Genomic DNA, 17,922 nt, shown 5'->3' with positions numbered 1-17,922 from the left:
TGTACTCACCGAAAAAGTGAGGAAGCTGTTGCGAGACTTGGAGATGATGATGCCAATGATGGTGCGATACAGAATGATGGTGATGAGGAACATCAGCACCACAGCAACCTGCACACAGAAAGTTTGACTTACCACTAAACACAACCTAGAATATGTTGTTTCTGTAAGTGCCAAATCCGTACCGCCAGCAAGATCCGTTCTGCACATGCAGTGGTTCTGTCAGTCAAAGAAGGTCACCGCAAATCTGCCTCTTCTAAATGATCCAACTAAATATTTTATATCAAGATAACAATTTTTTTTAATCACTGGAGATGAAACTGTTCACTATGATGTAATAGGAATATACTTTAGATATGAAAAACCTTATTCAACAGTACATTCTTAATTGACAACAATCTAACAAAGTAGCAACAGAAAGGAGGCTAACTCTAGCTGCTAGCACATTGGCCGTCAACCGATGTGCACAGCTGTAGGGTTAGCCAGTCCATATGAGCATATAAATGCTGACTTAGGTTTAGGCACTCCTGTGATGGTTAGGTTTAGGGTAAGGTGCTTTGGGAAGCTGTCAACGCCTTTTATACTAATGGTAGCCCTATCTAGACCGGAAGCGCTAGTAGTAGTTCCGGTCTAGCGTCTCATTCAGACATACCCGGAGGCTCATACGGACGATGAAAGGTACCTTTTGCATCAACTAAGGCTTTGTCAGCCTTTCTGAAAGCGTCAGTATTTGATGCCCTGAGATGAGGACAGACAACAACTCACAAATAATTATGAACAGGTACATTTGTGGTAACCTTCTTTGGCAGACAGGACCACTTTTGCGTATGTGCAGAACGGATCTTGCTGGCGGTACGGATTTGGCACTTACACCTTGTCTTCCTCATAAGTTATTTTAAACGTTTCTGCTCCCATACCACACCTGCCATCACTGATTTTATTGTAAGATTCAAAATGAAGACATGTTCAGAGACAAATTTGTGTTTTCGAAAGAGAGGAAAGGAGTCCTCCATGCACGCCAAAGTTAGTCATGGAGTTCCACAAGGATCTGTCCTTGGATCCTTCACTTTATATATGCTTCCTTTAGGCAATATTATCAGGAAATATTCCATAAGCTTTCATTGTTATGCAGATGATACTCAGTTATATCTATCGATCAAGCCAGATTAAACTCATCAGTTAGCTAAACTTCAAATGTGCTTTCAGGATGTTAAAACCTGGATGACCTGTAATAATGTTAAACTGAAGTTATTGTTCTGGGGCCCAAGCACCTCCGTGACGCATTATCTAAAGATATAGTTTCCCTTGATGGCATCGCCCTGGCCTCCAGCACCACTGTGAGGAATCTTGGAGTTATCTTTGATCAGGACATGTCGTTTAAGTCTCACATTAAGCAAATTTCAAGGACCGCCTTTTTTCACCTACGTAATATTGCAAAAATCAGGAACATCCTGTCTAAAAATGATGCAGAAAAACTAGTCCATGCATTTATTACTTCTAGGCTGGATTACTGCAATTCCTTATTATCCTTATTATAATATAACTCCAACCATTGTTCGATGTCATCACCCCCAGTGGATGGTGCGGAAACCCTCCAAACTGTCCCAGTGTCAGACTAGTCAGAGGTTAAGGGTCAGAGGCCAGGAGACTCACCATGGTGATGATGATCATGCAGCCGGTCAGAGTTCTGTTGAGTCGTTTACTTTCAGGGAAGTATGGTTCCTCTGCTCCGGTCACCGGGTTCCTCATGGTCATCGGCGCCATGGCGGTAAACTCTGGACGAGGGCGCTCCTGTTAACAACACATATGAACACCCCAAAACCCTTGAGATAAAAAATATTTATTAGCATTAGGGTTGGTTATTGTTTAAAATCTTACGATACCAGAACCAAAACCAGTACCCTTAAAGTGATCCTGATACCAACAGGGTACTTCTTTCGATACCTTGCATAAAATGCCACGTGTTGAAGCCACAGTAGTTGATTGGTAGCCTATAATTATTTTAATTATTGTTACGGACAAGCAAGATGATCTATTTCATTTTTTGTTACATAAAAGTAACAGTTTATGGTGCAGACACATAAAGGAAAAAAGGCGTGCTTGTCTCTTTCTTTAAGTGCGTTGTTTGCGTGTTTGGCTGCAAGCAAAACCATACAAATAGTCATTTTTTACGGTGATCTGGCTACAAAAAGTATGGATTGAAGTACTGGTTTGACTGGAGACGTTTTGATTTTACTCGATACTGGGCTGTTTCGGTTGATACCATAAAGGTACCGAGTAGCAATGCCCATCCCTAATTAGCATAATTTCTTTATCAATAATATAAGACAGCCAAATTTTGCCTTTCTGTGGTTGCCTTTCAAGTATTCATACTCATAACCCCAAAGCTTTGTATGCTATCTTAAATCAGCACTTTGTAATCTATGTTACTTAGTTTTACTTACTTTATGTTTTTAAGTGCGACAGGTGTGGTGTGAGACAGGTACCTCAATGTCCTGGAATTCGGAGCAGCCCCAGCGGTGAGTCAGAGTTGAACAACTTCTCTTCCAGTACTCCAGGAAGGTGACGGACCACAGAGCCATGAAGACACTGAGAAACACTGTTCCTCCATTATCAAACAAAAGACCAACCTACAGAGACAGACAGGTCAACAGACAAGTGAATTTACTGTGTTCAGACAGAACGCACAGCAGATTTTGGAGGTGGTGATTGCATAGTCAGATGTGAATTCACCCATTAACATTGAGTGAAAATGCTGAAGAGCCTTAAACATGCATTCTCTCTAACAGCCAGCAGGGGGCGACTCTGCCGGGTGCAGAAAGAAGTGTGATTGTATAGAAGTCTATGAGAAAATGTTTCTACTTGTCAGCTGATTTATTCCCTCAGTAAACACTTTCCTGATGAGTTTCTGGTCTCAGTCGCTAGTTTCAAGTCTTCTTCAACACAGCATGATGTTCATTTAGTAAATTATGGTCCCATTTAGAGGAACAGAGACCAGGAAGCAGGGGAGGCTTTAGGGCGGGGCTACAAGCTGATTGAAAAAGCTGTTCTACCATCTGACAAGTAGTGAACTGATGAAACATACTGACACCAATCCAGACAGGTGGATAGGTGGACAGACAAGTACCTTGTAGGTGAGACAGATGCTGGAGTAGTTCCAGTGGGAGCAGATGTTACAGAGAGGACACATGATGAAGCTGTTCCCACTGTCACACAACTCCATCCTACACAAAAACACACACCAATAAATAGTCAACAGGCATTTCACTGCTGATACCATGCAGGTGATCTGTAAGGGTCTTTACCATACTAAGGCTACATCCACCATTAATACATTTTAAAGAGGTGGTATTCTGCTTTTTGTTTTTTTCCATCTCCTTTATTGAGTTATAAACCTTTTTTGTGCATGTAACAGGTTTGCAAAGTGAAAAAGCCCAAAGGGAGTTCCCATCTCCCACAGAAAACTCTGCTCTGAACTGAAAACAGCTCGTTTATAGTCCAGCCGCTTCCCTTTCATTCCTGTGACGTCACAGGGATGAAAGCTAAACGCGCCTCATATAACGCTCGCCGAGCGGCTACTCCGACACGCCCTCAGAAACAGTGAGCTGCACACACCGTGTTGCCGAGCCGGTCGGCAACACACACGGCTGAACCCGAGCTGTTTACCGGCTTCTCGCTGACCCGCCCTTCTCTGCTTCTGATTGGTTAGTAGTCCTTAACTAGGAACTGAGCATGTGCAACTCCCAACAAAGATCATTTAAAGACAAGATGTATCACTCCATAGCAAAGAGGAGCTGCAGCAATGTGACAAAAAATTTATCATGTAAACCTGTTCTGGTGCAACCCCTAAATAGGAACCTTAAAATGAGCATAATACCACCTCTTTAAATAAAACAATCTCCATCCACACCAGCGTTGAAGCTGCATATCAGAATTAGTTGTCCTAAAATAACTGAAAACATGACCATTCAAGTACACTGGGCTTGCGTCTGCTGGTGTGTACAGGAAGAAGATTGTCTACTCATCTGACCCAATCAGGAAGCCAAATGTGAGCGTCTGTACTGTGGTTTAAAGGTGCAGTCCGCAATAATGCAATACCCCGGAGTTTTAAAACAAACATAGGGTTAGCAGCGTTTGGATTTGCCAATATAGTGTGGACGGAAGGCCTGAATGTAGCAAAAGTGCTGCGTTTCTGTGAAAAGGTAGTAGTGTGGATGTAGCCTAAGAAGACCACGTGTAGATAAAGCTGAGTATCGTCAGTATATTATCAGAGAGAAATATATTTGTAAATTATTTGTCCAAGAAGAAAAACTGCTTACAAAAAAAACAGGGTTCAAGATGAATCACCTGAAAGTATCATTAAAAAATGATTTAAAAAAATGGATTTTGGATAACAATGACTAAAATTATATACTAGTTGATTCCTGAATGTCTCAGGCCCAATCTCAATGTCCCCCATAAAACCCATGAACCATCACAGATTTATTTGGTGCTTGTCTATTTACCGTTCTTCTTCTTTCTTCTCGTATAAAGCAGGATAGCTCTCGCTTTGGGATTCCCCTGCTAACCCCTGTGTTTCACTTCAATCAATCACAGTCCCAGTCTGCAGAAATGCAGTCTTACCAAACAGGGTGCGTAAAGGGCTTAAAATGTCTGAGAGAGATCCCTCATGCACCAGACAATCTGATAGCGAGACAGTCCTAAGAACTGATGGACTTACCGGGAACGTGCCTCAAAGTCTGTGAGTGTGGACATTTGAGATTTGGCCTTAGCCCTACTCAAATTGTAAAACAAAGTATTTGACTGTTTATACTTACGCTGGAACATCAGTGGCCACGACCCAGAACCCAAACAAGAAGATCACAGTCCCAACGAGAGCCGCCGGCAACAGCCAGCCCGTGTAGAAACCTACAGTCAGACATAGTTACTGTTAAAGCAAACAGCAGACAGTTGGTAGCAGCTAGTTAGTGACTGGCGTGTTTGCTATAGTTACCGAGCCAGGCAAAGTAAAGGGCTATCTTCTCTCCAAAGTACTCCCTGATGTGATGCAGAGGTTGGTAGCGTTTAAAGCAGGACCACCGGGCCCAGTATGTATACAGGATCTGTCTCAGACCTAAAGACTGGGGGGGCACCGGAGGGTTTGGAGGCTTGAAACCTCCCTGTAAACACAGTATATAAGCAGAATATAGGTTTGATGGTCAGTCTGGATCCCTGTGCTGCTGTCATCAGTCACAATTTGTCCATTTTGTGAAGTTTGATATTAATTATTGGAACTTTAAATGTCCGGGTTTAATAATGAAACAGGATAAAAAGTTTCCTGATGGTGACCAGGTAATAGGGCTAAGGGTGGTGTCGGGGTTTGGGTTTAGGGTTTAGGGTTAGGGTTTGGAGCTCACCTCATGCAGCGGGTAGGCAGCAGTGAAGACCTGCTCACTCAGCAGTCGGTCGATTCCCACCCTTCCCTTTTTCACTGAACCGTACCGGGTCCGGGCCAGGATCTCATACAGCTGGAGGGACAGGACACATGTATGCACAAAGAACTAAAACAAACAACCCTCTGATCCTTTCTTAGACCCATAGTCCTGATGTCACTATATAACATCTACATCAGTGGAGCGGAGGTGGAGCAGGTGAACAGTTTTAGTTTCCTGTTAATCAGCGTCTCAGAGAAACTGACATGGTCGTCTCACATCTCCACACTGGTGAAGAAAGCTCAGACACGGCTGGATTCATTAAGGAAACTTAAGAAGGCTTAAATCCTGTGCCAAGTTCCAGCACGTTTTTATCCCAGGGTGTCAAATACTGACACTATGAGAAAACCTGACAGTCGGCTTTGATGCACAAAGTACCCTTCAGCGTCCAGACACCTTGGCTTTCAAGTAACTCCAATGTATCCCATCCGCCATCATGTAATGTACTGATTCCAACCCAAAACCATGATCTTTTCCTAAACCTAAAGGCGTCTCATGCAGACCCTGAAGGGTACCTTGTGCATCAAATACTGAAAGCATTCTCAAAGTGTTGCTATTTGAATGTGTTACAAGTTCTGATGAACAACAGAAAGCATCCTGACCGGAAACATCACTAACAGATATGGGATGCGCACGGTCCAGGACCGGAGGGCTCCGCAGCGGGTGATTCAGGGCGCTTTCACACATGTAGTTCGGTTCATTTGGTCTGGACCAAGTGAAAAACATGGTACACTGAAGAAGTACAAGAGAAGTAACCGTGACGTTACACAGACTGACAGGTAATTTGTTGATTGGACAGCTTTGGCGATTGTCATCCTGCATCATCAGGACCCACGTGGGGAAATCAAACTCCGACTGACAGACGTTTATGTAGCACTTTAATGCTTCTGATCTGTATTGCAAAGAGCTCACGAAGTGAGAATTTATTCTAAGCATGATTAATAATGTCAGCAGAACAGCAGATCGACCGCATAGCCCACAAATAAACCGCAGAAGATCATTGGTACCCATCTCCTGAGCACCACTGATATCGGTGAGGTGAGGTGCCTACAGAGCCCAAAGAATATAAAAAGGACAGAACCCCCTCAGCCACATCCTGTTCACCCTGCTGCCTTCTGGGAAGAGATAGAGAGATACAGGGATTGGACAATGAAACTGAAACACCTGGTTTTAGACCACAATAATTTATTAGTAAGGTGTAGGGCCTCCTTTTGCAGCCAATACAGCGTCAATTCGTCTTGGGAATGACATATACAAGTCCTGCACAGTGGTCAGAGGGATTTTAAGCCATTCTTCTTGCAGGATAGAGGCCAGGTCACGACGTGATGCTGGTGGAGGAAAATGTTTCCTGACTCGCTCCTCCAAAACACCCCAAAGTGGCTCAATAATATTTAGATCTGGTGACTGTGCAGGCCATGGGAGATGTTCAACTTCACTTTCATGTTCATCAAACCAATCTTTCACCAGTCTTGCTGTGTGTATTGGTGCATTGTCATCCTGATACACGGCACCTCCTTCAGGATACAATGTTTGAACCATTGGATGCACATGGTCCTCCAGAATGGTTCGGTAGTCCTTGGCAGTGACGCGCCCATCTAGCACAAGTATGGGGCCAAGGGAATGCCATGATATGGCAGCTCAAACCATCACTGATCCACCCCCATGCTTCACTCTGGGCATGCAACAGTCTGGGTGGTACGCTTCTTTGGGGCTTCTCCACACCGTAACTCTCCCGGATGTGCGGAAAACAGTAAAGGCGGACTCATCAGAGAACAATACATGTTTCACATTGTCCACATCCCAAGATTTGCGCTCCTTGCACCATTGAAACCGACGTTTGGCATTGGCACGAGTGACCAAAGGTTTGGCTATAGCAGCCCGGCCGTGTATATTGACCCTGTGGAGCTCCCGACAGACAGTTTTGGTGGAAACAGGAGAGTTGAGGTGCACATTTAATTCTGCCGTGATTTGGGCAGCCGTGGTTTTGTGTTTTTTGGATACGATCCGGGTTAGCACCCGAACATCCCTTTCAGACAGCTTCCTCTTGCGTCCACAGTTAATCCTGTTGGATGTGGTTCGTCCTTCTTGGTGGTATGCTGACATTACCCTGGATACCGTGGCTCTTGATACATCACAAAGACTTGCTGTCTTGGTCACAGATGTGCCAGCAAGACGTGCACCAACAATTTGTCCTCTTTTGAACTCTGGTATGTCACCCATAATGTTGTGTGCATTGCAATATTTTGAGCAAAACTGTGCTCTTACCCTGCTAATTGGACCTTCACAGTCTGCTCTTATTGGTTCAATGTGCAATTAATGAAGATTGGCCACCAGGCTGGTCCAATTTAGCCATGAAACCTCCCACACTAAAATGAGAGGCGTCTCAGTTTCATTGTCCAACCCCTGTATGTGCAACCTTTATACAACCCTGTCTAGCAGCTAATCAACTATTATGACAAAATGCAATCTTTTATGTTGGATTGATCCTTTAAATCTCTATATGGAACAGAAGCTCCGGTGTTCGTATGCCACGTTGAGACCTGCACTCAACTGAGGAACAAGGAACCAGGAAAACCTAGACTCAGGATGTGTTGGTCTTTGAGGATGTGTGTGTGTTTTTAGATTGTGTTTGAGGAGGAGGTGTAAACGCTTGCAGCATCTATATGCTGACTGAAACATCCTGGAATCCTGCATCTCTGAACCAATCAGAGGAGGACCACACCTTTTTCCTCCAGACTCTTTCTGTAAACATGTCAGCCTGACAACACGCCCTCAGATCAGAACAGACGATTAATATCTGCTGATGAGTAATATTATTTATTTATAAGTATTAGTGTTTCACTGATAAAGCAGAGATACTTTTCTAAAACTGTATTTTTATGTTTCTCAGATCAATGAAAAATAAAACATGGTGTCCGTGTTTGTTATCTGTTCATTCAATCTGGGAAAAATGCAAAACAACCAATATTTAGTTTTTCTGCATTTTCTGGGAATCAAAAAGGGAAAATAACCGTTTTCTTTTGTACATCTCATCGAATTAACAAAACCAAACTCAAGTCATATTTCTGTGTTTTGGATTTTGCCCCATGTCAGCTGGGATTGGCTCCGCGACCCCGGACGCAGGATAAGAGGCTGACGATGAATGAATGAATTTCTCTACTAAAATTGATAAAATTCCCTAAAATTCATCTTAGCTTCAATTTCAAATTGTCTCAACAGCACGGTGATGAAACGCACCGCAAAACAAAATAACAGAGAGATGATCCTTTTTATTTGTACAGTCTGAATGAGATATTTGAACAAATGGACGACACACGGACATTTTGGAACCTAATCTCCAACCGTCCTCACAGCTCAGGTTTTGTGTTCGTCAATGTGGTGAATTTTACAAAATAAACCATAAACCAGCTGACTGACGCGGAAACTTTGGGAGTTATTCCAGCACAGCAGCTCTGTTTGTTTTCTGGGCTGCCATGTATGTGTTCACTCTACTCAAAACAGACAGCAGGGGCAGGTATGTATACAATACAGATAAGCTGGTAGGAATGGGTGGGGGGTCAACACAAATGTTTGCCCCTGAGGGTCCCCAAATCCCTTAATGTGGACATGGTCTGATGGTCTGTTATTGTAAACATATCTAACTCACCACCTGGTGTCTCTGAGTTGATTTGAAGAACGTCTCTCTGTCGTTGCTGCCCAGAAACCTGCAGACATTAACATTACATTATATTTATTCATTTAGCTGACGCTTTTATCCAAAGTGACTTACAATTGCTAGACATGTCAGAGGTCGCATGAGAACAATTAGCGGATAACCACATGGTACCTGCCACGTATTTCCAGAAAAAAAATCCTAAAATAACAAACCCTAAATAAATCAGTAATATCTCCTCAACCATCAGGCCTGGATGCATAATTCTGGTCTCCTTTGAAAGGTCAGAAGCTGAGGAATATAAATCAATTGTACATAAACACATTTATTTTACCATTAAAGACTACATGAAGCAATACAGAAAAAATTGATATTTTCATCCTCGCCTGGTGAAAAAAGCTATGTTTTAATGCAATAAACCATCAAAACCATCATAAAGTAGATTATAATGCACCTGAATATCTTCTAATCCATGTTTATATGTTCACTTTTCACAACTGTTCAGCCAAAAGTTAGTCATTTACAATTAATCCTTTTTTAAAGTGAAACTTTGTTCAGCCCTTCCATTTTAACCACTATTTACTACAAAACTGACACTCAGGTATTGTTCTGATACTGTTGAGAAATGCCAAAGATAACTATCGTGTTCTTCTTCTTTTGTTGATAAAGTGAAATAAAACAGGGTAAATAATAAATAAATAAATCTGAAACATGGTCTGTTTATAACGCTGCTACCTCTGCAGCTTGTTGGTCCTGAACTGACAGGTGTAGTAGTCAGGTGGGGGGTTCGGGACGTCCTGAAACAGAAGGTTGGGAATTGACAGCCTGGACAGGACCTTCTCAGACCAGTTAATGAACGGAGTGGTGACCACCTGCAGGACAGAGGACAAACTGTGAGGACACACTGTGCAAAGTACTCCATTATATGTAAAAGTCCTTCATTAAAAATGTTACTTTAAAACTCAAAATTATTAAAAATAAAGTAAAATGATTACATTTGAGAAGCTGCAAACATGATGAACATTCAGCTTTAAAACATTTTACTTTGTAAAGTAAAGCAGTTAAATAAGCCGAGTAGTATAAAGTCCAGTACCTCAGAATTTGTACTTCAGAACAGTTGTTGAGTAAATGTACTTAGTTACTTTGCACTGCTGGAAATTACTGAACGTAGATGTTTCCTCTGAGGATGAGGAGGAGGAGGAGTTTTACCTGCAGAGGCACTCTGAGACTGATCTCTTCAGCGTAGTAACACAGGACGCTCCACGGAGCGCTGAGGAGGACAAAACAGATCTTCCTCTTGGTCTGAAGGACCTCCTTCTGTAGAAGAACACACAGAAACTGGTTTAAATCCACTCCGTCCTAAAGAACCTCCTCAGTATTAGCTGGAAACTGTTCATCGTTCACTTGTGGAGTCCCACAGGGTTCGCATCTGGGTCCTCTTCTCTTCTCTGTTTATGCTCCCACTTGGTCTCTTAATGACTTGTTATCAGGTGTGGTGGGTTATCAGACAGCTCCCCACACCTGATGATGCATTTACATTTATTCAATTAGCTGACGCTTTTATCCAGAGCGACTTACAATTGGGGGAGTCACACAGGATGATGGGGGAGGGTGGGGCTGGGCTCTTTCTGAAGTCTACGACCATCTCCACGGTCTTCAGAGCATTGAGCTCCAGACTGTTCTGGCTGCACCAGGTCACCAGATGGTCGATCTCCCACCTGTAGGCGGACTCATCCCCACCTGAGATGAGCCCAATGAGGGTGGTGTCGTCCGCAAACTTCAGGAGCTTGACAGACTGGTGACTGGAGGTGCAGCTGTTGGTGTACAGGGAGAAGAGAAGGGGGGAAAGAACGCAGCCTTGAGGGGAACCGGTGCTGATGGTCCTGGAGTCAGAGACCTGTTTTCCCAGCTTCACGTGCTGCTTCCTGTCCATCAGGAAGTCTGCGATCCACCTGCAGGTGGAGTCAGGCACGCTCAGCTGGGAGGGCTTGTCCTGCAGAAGGTCCAGGATGATGGTGTTAAAAGCAGAGCTGAAATCCACAAACAGGATCCTGGCGTAGGTTCCTGGGGAGTCCAGGTGCTGGAGGATGTAGTGAAGGCCCATGTTTACTGCATCATCAACAGACCTGTTGGCTCTGTAGGCGAACTGCAGGGGGTCCAGGAGTGGGTCTGTAATGGACTTTAGGTGGAACAACACAAGGCGTTCAAAGGACTTAATAACCACAGAGGTCAGGGCGACGGGTCTGTAGTCGTTCAGTCCAGTGGTCCTTGGTTTCTTGGGGACAGGGATGTTGGTGGAGGCTTTGAAGCAGGCTGGCACATGGCATGGTGTTAAAAAAAAATTATGTCCCTGGCTGCTTTGACTCCACTTTTGGTGATTTTTCAGAGTTGTATGATACCAGTTACTTTAGCTGCTAACTTCTGCTAACAGCAGCTCCTGCTAGCTGCTCAATTAGCTGTACAGCCAGCCATCCTATCACTGATTCTGCCTGGACTGGAAGCTTGGTGCTCAGGGGTGTGTTGGTGTTTACATCTCTGACATTACTGCAGAAGCTTTGGACCGCTGGTTCAGAGCTGGCTGATAACAGCAGCTAAAGTTAGCAGCTACTTTAGCAGCAATTAGCAGCTACTGTAGCATTAGCAACAAGTGAAGCTATCTGTCCATCAGGAAAATTCAGAAATCACAGAGTTGAGGCAGAACAGCTTGAGGACATCCGAAGGAAAGCCAGAAAATATTTCCTTCAGAACCGTTAAAGCACTTTATGTTTACAACCTCCAGCTCAATGAGCTCATAATACCGCTAACTCTGGAGCGGGGGCTGGTTTATGTAACTTTGGGGGCGTAAACATTTAATGACCCCAAACATTACGTCACATCTACCGCTTGTTGGCATTCGCCCTTTTTTGCATGTGTAAAATTTACATATGAAGGAGGAAACAACGGAGATTGAGGCTTACTGAACTCTTTTTATTCAACTACGCCAAGGTTAACAGTCTTCCATTCAACGGCACCTTTAACACAGTGAGAATTTAAGTGTTATATCAGAGCTGCCAACTAGGGCTGTCGCGATAACCGCAAAATTGAAATACCACGACTGGTCAAGCCTACTGCGGAGGCTGGCAAGCACTGCAACAACCACAATGTTCATACTGTACACTTCAGTGCATGTTAAATTAATAAATGAGTGCTTTAAAAGTTCCACAATTGCAACAAGCTCTGTAAAGCTTCAAGGATGGATCACCATAGACTGTACATGACCGGACTTCAAACTCTGAAGCTGGAAGTGTTGCCGTGTTTTGTGTTGTTTTACTGTTTATTTTAAAGGTTAGCTAACTTGGCATTAGCATATTGTGGGGCTAATGTGGCTAGCACGCTCTGCGATGTTGGACGTTGTGATCCTGAGGGACAGTCCATAGAAACTGTAGACAGTAAGCCCCATTTGAATCTCACTAACTAAGGAGCGTAGTGTGTCGGAAGCCTGCAGCTGACTTTCATGTTGCTTTCTGTGGAAATTTAGTTATAACGTTACTATAGCGCAGTGGTTAGATGCGGACAGCCATTCAGCTCCACACCGGCACGCGTGTGTGTGTGCGCGCGTGCGTTGCTGCGGTATGTAAATTGACTTGATAGACGTGCCTTGAAGGTAATGATATAGCTACGTCTGAAAAAGACACTGTCAAACTACAAAAAGGAGTTTGCTTGGCAATGTTGTTGACTAGCACGCAGCAGCTAGAATGCACAGACCATAAAGTTGCTGTTAGCGGCTCGCTGTGCAGCGAGGTGACAGATACAGTCTAACTCTGCTATATGGCACCAAATTACTTTGATTACATTGATGAAAAATGCGATAATACCGCATACTGTTGAGTCCCAATATATTGCCGCGGTGGAACTGCCAACTCTCACACATTGAGCGTGAGACTCACGCAATTGACACTTTTCACACCCTCATAAACCAATTTTCTCACGCATCGGAAAAACTAATGTATCCTATACTGACTGCGTCAACTCGGCGCGATTGCACTCCACCCAGCTGATTCCACACTGGCACTTTGACAAGAATCGAGCGAACCTGCTCTCGCGCAGTGAGCAGCGGTAGACCGTTTGTGATCGGGTAAAGTACGGTTTTGCAATATAAAAATGTACAATCCGAAGCACAGCCTTACTCTGTTGGGATTGTGAGCTGCAAAGAGCTGCTGAAGTTAACATGAGGATTTGTGGTGAAGTGCTTTCAGTTAGTTTCATTTTGCACAGGTCTCAACTATACAGTCCCAAACAGGTTCTGTGTCTGTCTGTCTGGGAATCATATCAGCAGAGCAAGTAATAAACAGCAGATTATAGGGCGGGGAGGTTTTGAAACATTGTGAGTAATGATGACGTTATTCTCATAGAAACCTTTCTGGAGATGTCAAGATTTCACAATTAGGCTACATGGGATAGATGCAAAAAGTTTCTAACAGAATTAAAAAGGAGTTTCTAACTGAATTAAAATGAATTAATTTATTCTTGAGGTGAAAAGGTGCCACATTTAAAGAGGAACTTCCCCAAACACAGACACAAAGAGGAGGGAAGACTAAATCATGAAAAAAGCCTACTGAATTATATTCTGGTATATTTTATATTTTAAATTGTCACCTGCTGCCTGAGTTTTGTGTTTCCGTTGACATTGACTAGATAAAATAATTTCCACCATAAACTGATGCAGAAAAGGCAGGAATTGCAGGAAACTAAGTGTTTAATGCTGAAAATTTGCAGGGTGAGGACCCCCAGACACCCCGCCTAATTAAGTGTCTCATCCATTGCTAAAGGAAAACCTACAGTCTTGCTTATTATGAACGTTAATATTCCAGACATTCTCTAGAATTACAGAAATACAGTCTCTGGTTTGACACATAGATTCTGTGGGGGAAGACTCCCCAATACATGGTTAGGTTTGGTCAACATTAAGGCTGTCATGGCAAGTATCTAGTAACTTGGCTTTTCACCTACACATACATGTGGCTGTTGAACTTTTGAAATAAAATTCCTGAGGATTAAAGAACTATGACCCCGACCCCTGCGGTGGGATATGTAAAATGAACCGACCTCCAATCTCACTCCAAACTAAATTGAAATGTTGGCAGCCCTGCTTATGTATTTTATAAAAACGTCAAAGGGTCCAGTCAGCAGCTCAGTGAGTACTTTCACATTTTGCTGATTTTGTATGTATACATTTTAAACTTGGGATTCAGTGGCATCAATGTGTTGGCTCAGAAAATGTCCTGCACTGATGTCACGTGACGGACTGTTCAAACACACTCGTGTTTGAACAGATGTTTGGAGTTTCCATGTTTGACTTGGTGTTTGTTTTACTCACCAGCTCCAGCAGCAGTCCGGTGCGTCTCAGTTGGTTCAGAAACTTCTCCCTCCACTTCCTGTGGGTGGGGCTAACACCTGTGCTCTCCTCCTCCTTGGAGCTCCGAGGCTCCTCCCACACCAACACAAAATCTGTCCAATAAGAAAACAGGAAAATACTGTCTCTAATATGACGTCATCACTACCCATCTGCTATTGGCTGGTTTATTTGAGAGTCACAGGAAGTTGTTTTTGTTTGTATGGAACTGTTTGGTTGTGGTCAAATACTCTTTTTTTGCTTAGGAAGGTTCCTGTTCACATACAACGTAAATTTAATCCATGCAATAAAATTTTTTGATCCCCTTGAATTTTGCTCTGAATTACACTCATGATGATCAAGAAAATTGCAGTTTGATGTAAAACTGTTGAGGAATCAGACTGTGAAAATACATAATTACAAAGACCACAAACCCAAAAGTCGCATATATGACGTCGTAACTTTTTCTCTAAATGACTGAAGTTACTGAAGCTAACGTTACTGAAGCTAACGTTACTGAAGCTAACGTGAAAGAACTTCCATGTGTAGATGACGTGATAAAAGGGCCGAGTTGTTGGATTAAACGCATCAAGTGAGATATATTTCTGCGTGGAACATAGCTAAATTATCTAGCTAGCAGCAACCAAGCAATGAACGTTAGCTTAGCATTACCGAGCCAACATGTTGGTGACGTATATTGTGCGAGACGAGAGATGTAGTTCATTGAACTGTTTTCATACAAAACTAAAAGTAACTTTACTGTTTTAGGACAAACTGCAACTTTCTTGACGGACTAATAATATTACTAAACATCATGTGTGAAACTCTCTCGCCGTCGACTACCGTACATATTTTTAAGGTCTCATGGGCCAGAAGCAGAAGCGAGTGACTTAGGCTCTCTGTAAGCAGAAGATGACTTCTTGAAAGTTCAGTAAAGACAGAGAAAGAAATTCTGCAGAAGGATTGTTGATATTTGAACTCAACTGCCAAACAAACACACCCCTCCCCTCCTCCCTCAGAAGCTCCTCCCCCTCTAATTTTAAATCTGTTTGGTTCCTCTTGCTTTCCAGCCTCAGAGATTTACCTAATGTAAATCACTACGGCTGCAACAAATCACTATTTTCTTGATTAATCGATTAGCTCATAAAATGTCACAGTGAAAACGGTCTCGTTCTGTCTGACCAACAGCCCAAACAGATTACTCAGATATAAAACAGACAAGATTTTTAGAAGCTTGTTTATCAAAACGGTTGCCAATACATTTTCCTGTTGACCAACCAATCAACTAACATTTTCAGCACTTCACCTGAGGCTCAAATACGTCATCAGTAAGCGATGAGTTCGCCTCCTGTCTGGTGAAAAACACAATACTGTTTATTCTCAAGGAAGATTTTATTCTGTATTCAATGAAGTGGCACGTGAACATCCTTCCTGTATGATCAATATGCCATTATTCTCCATGCTGTCGGACTGCTGTCACACCTGCTCAGGTGTGCTGTAGGTCAGAGGTCACCTGCTGATAACAGTTTACCTGACCCCTCAGCTAACATTGACTCAGCACGGCGTGTTTGTTTTACTCACCAACTCGAGTCGATCCGTCACTGAACACGTTCCTGTTCTGAGCAGGTGCATTCTGGGAAACAAGAACAGAGTGATTCAGCACAGGTAATTGATCGGATATCAGTTCTCTTGTCACACCGGCTGATGTTTGTCACCCGTTTTGTCTTGTTTTACTTTTTAAAACTCATCCGTATAAAATTATTTGCCTTGAAGCTGCGGTAACGGATGTTTTGGTCCACTTGTTTTCAGTAGAAACAAGTTTGTGAACATCAGTATATCCTCATCTTTTATGTTGATTTGCTCAACTTGTGATTAAACAGCAGCTTATTTCCACCTCCAGCAGCTACATGATGCTTCATGAGGAGTCTTCAAGTCCAGTTGTCCTTGATTTTAATCTTCTTGGTGAATATATGCCCAGTTTTCTCTCTCTGTTAGCTCTGTGTTTGGTCTCCACCTGCTCCGGAGGGAAATATCTCGCTCTTTAGCTGCCAAATGCGCCACTACGTTCACCAGCTAATTGCTAACAAGTGCAAACAAATCAAACAAAGGTTTAATGGGACATTTAAGTTGGCTGATTCCTAACACTGGCTGCACAGTTCTCATTCGCCCTCCCAACCAGGGCTGGCGGCCAAAATTATCCTGTCGTGTGTGGGGTTTACAGACAGAATCTGAAGGTCGCCAACTGGATGAGAGCGTCCGATCAGAAACCTGCAACAGCCAATGAGAGCGAGCTGAGCAGGAAGCATCACCAGTGTGTTGTCTCTGTTTGAAGTTAAGTTTGATCACAGTTTCTGTCAGATCCCAAGTCGCTGGAACCGCCACTCTGAAATGTTTTGTTTAAACGCTGAGTGTGTGGTCCTGCGTCTGGACTGACTGGACCGTCGGGTGTGTTCATTCAGACCAAACGCATAGCCCTGATCGATCCGAACTCCGTTCAGAAAACACTTTAAAAGTTGTCGTCCTGCTGACAGACCTGACAAAGCATGAATTCATATGTTTAACAAATCTGCATCATGTTGTCGTTGTTTCAGCATCAGTTTGATCCGTTTATTGCAATTAAATCACAGCAAAATGTTTACTTTGAGTTTATACAGCTGTAGGATTTGCGGGTTGTGTTTATTTGCGTTATCGCGTTGCGTGTGAACACTCGGCGAGTTGTCCAGCGATAAAACTCACGTGAGAAAAGCGACACAAGGATTAAATAGGTAGTTTGGTTTTAATGAACAGTTAGATTAAAATATTAAACATAAGTTCATTCTGTCATTATGTCTGGGGCATCCCATGTTTTTAACATCTGTGTGCAGCAGGAATAAGTAATATAATCAGCACTGTTTTGTTACTGCCTACAATGTTTATGTTTCTTGACTTATACAGTAAATTAGAGCAGATTTGATCTGATCAGATCTGTTTCATGTCTCCTACTGTTAATGAAAGTGAAAACAAACACTGTGGTGAGACGAGGTCCAGAACAAACATCTACTGTTCTCTAATGTTTCGTCACTCAGTCAGTGTTAAACCGAGTGGAGCCGCTCTGTCTGACTTTATCACACACTTCCTGTTTCCTGCTGCAGCCACCCAAAAACAAACAACACTCCTGAGTTTCATTACAGACCATCTGAAGCTGCTGATCTCTGTCCTCACAGGGTTTCATTCTGGAAAGAGTTCATGCCACTACTCCGTCTTCTGTCAGCTCCACAGTTGTCTCAAAGTTTGATGGAGCTAAGCTAACACTTTGCACCTGTTTACAGTGTTTGTGCTAAGCTAAGCTAAACACATCACAACACGTCCTTTTGTATTTTTTCTTGAACTGTGAGGTTTTTATATTCTGTTTTTTTTTTTAAAGGTTGACTTGAGTGTTTATATTTTAATGT

General features: G+C 42.9%; 1 protein-coding gene across 2 annotated transcripts in view; it reads right to left on the bottom strand.

Moving 5' to 3' along the window:
• The window catches only part of ano7 (anoctamin 7), a 41,950-nt gene that overhangs the window by 16,750 nt on the left and 7,278 nt on the right, over window positions 1-17,922 (bottom strand). For both annotated transcript variants that reach the window (XM_038694041.1, XM_038694040.1), the window contains exons 3-14: window positions 16,073-16,124; window positions 14,477-14,607; window positions 10,330-10,437; window positions 9,856-9,992; window positions 9,115-9,172; window positions 5,394-5,504; window positions 4,991-5,156; window positions 4,815-4,905; window positions 3,125-3,221; window positions 2,484-2,627; window positions 1,651-1,788; window positions 10-108 (exon numbers count right to left, since the gene is read on the bottom strand). In XM_038694041.1, the coding sequence (XP_038549969.1) occupies window positions 10-108; window positions 1,651-1,788; window positions 2,484-2,627; window positions 3,125-3,221; window positions 4,815-4,905; window positions 4,991-5,156; window positions 5,394-5,504; window positions 9,115-9,172; window positions 9,856-9,992; window positions 10,330-10,437; window positions 14,477-14,607; window positions 16,073-16,124 (1,332 nt within the window). The remainder of the gene's footprint in view (window positions 1-9; window positions 109-1,650; window positions 1,789-2,483; window positions 2,628-3,124; window positions 3,222-4,814; window positions 4,906-4,990; window positions 5,157-5,393; window positions 5,505-9,114; window positions 9,173-9,855; window positions 9,993-10,329; window positions 10,438-14,476; window positions 14,608-16,072; window positions 16,125-17,922) is intronic.

Source organism: Micropterus salmoides, unplaced genomic scaffold, assembly GCF_014851395.1.
Source record: "Micropterus salmoides isolate LMB-PRFRI ecotype aquatic unplaced genomic scaffold, ASM1485139v1 Ms_hic_scaffold_3, whole genome shotgun sequence".
Lineage (NCBI taxonomy): Eukaryota > Metazoa > Chordata > Actinopteri > Centrarchiformes > Centrarchidae > Micropterus > Micropterus salmoides.
This window is presented reverse-complemented; position numbering and strand designations above follow the sequence as displayed.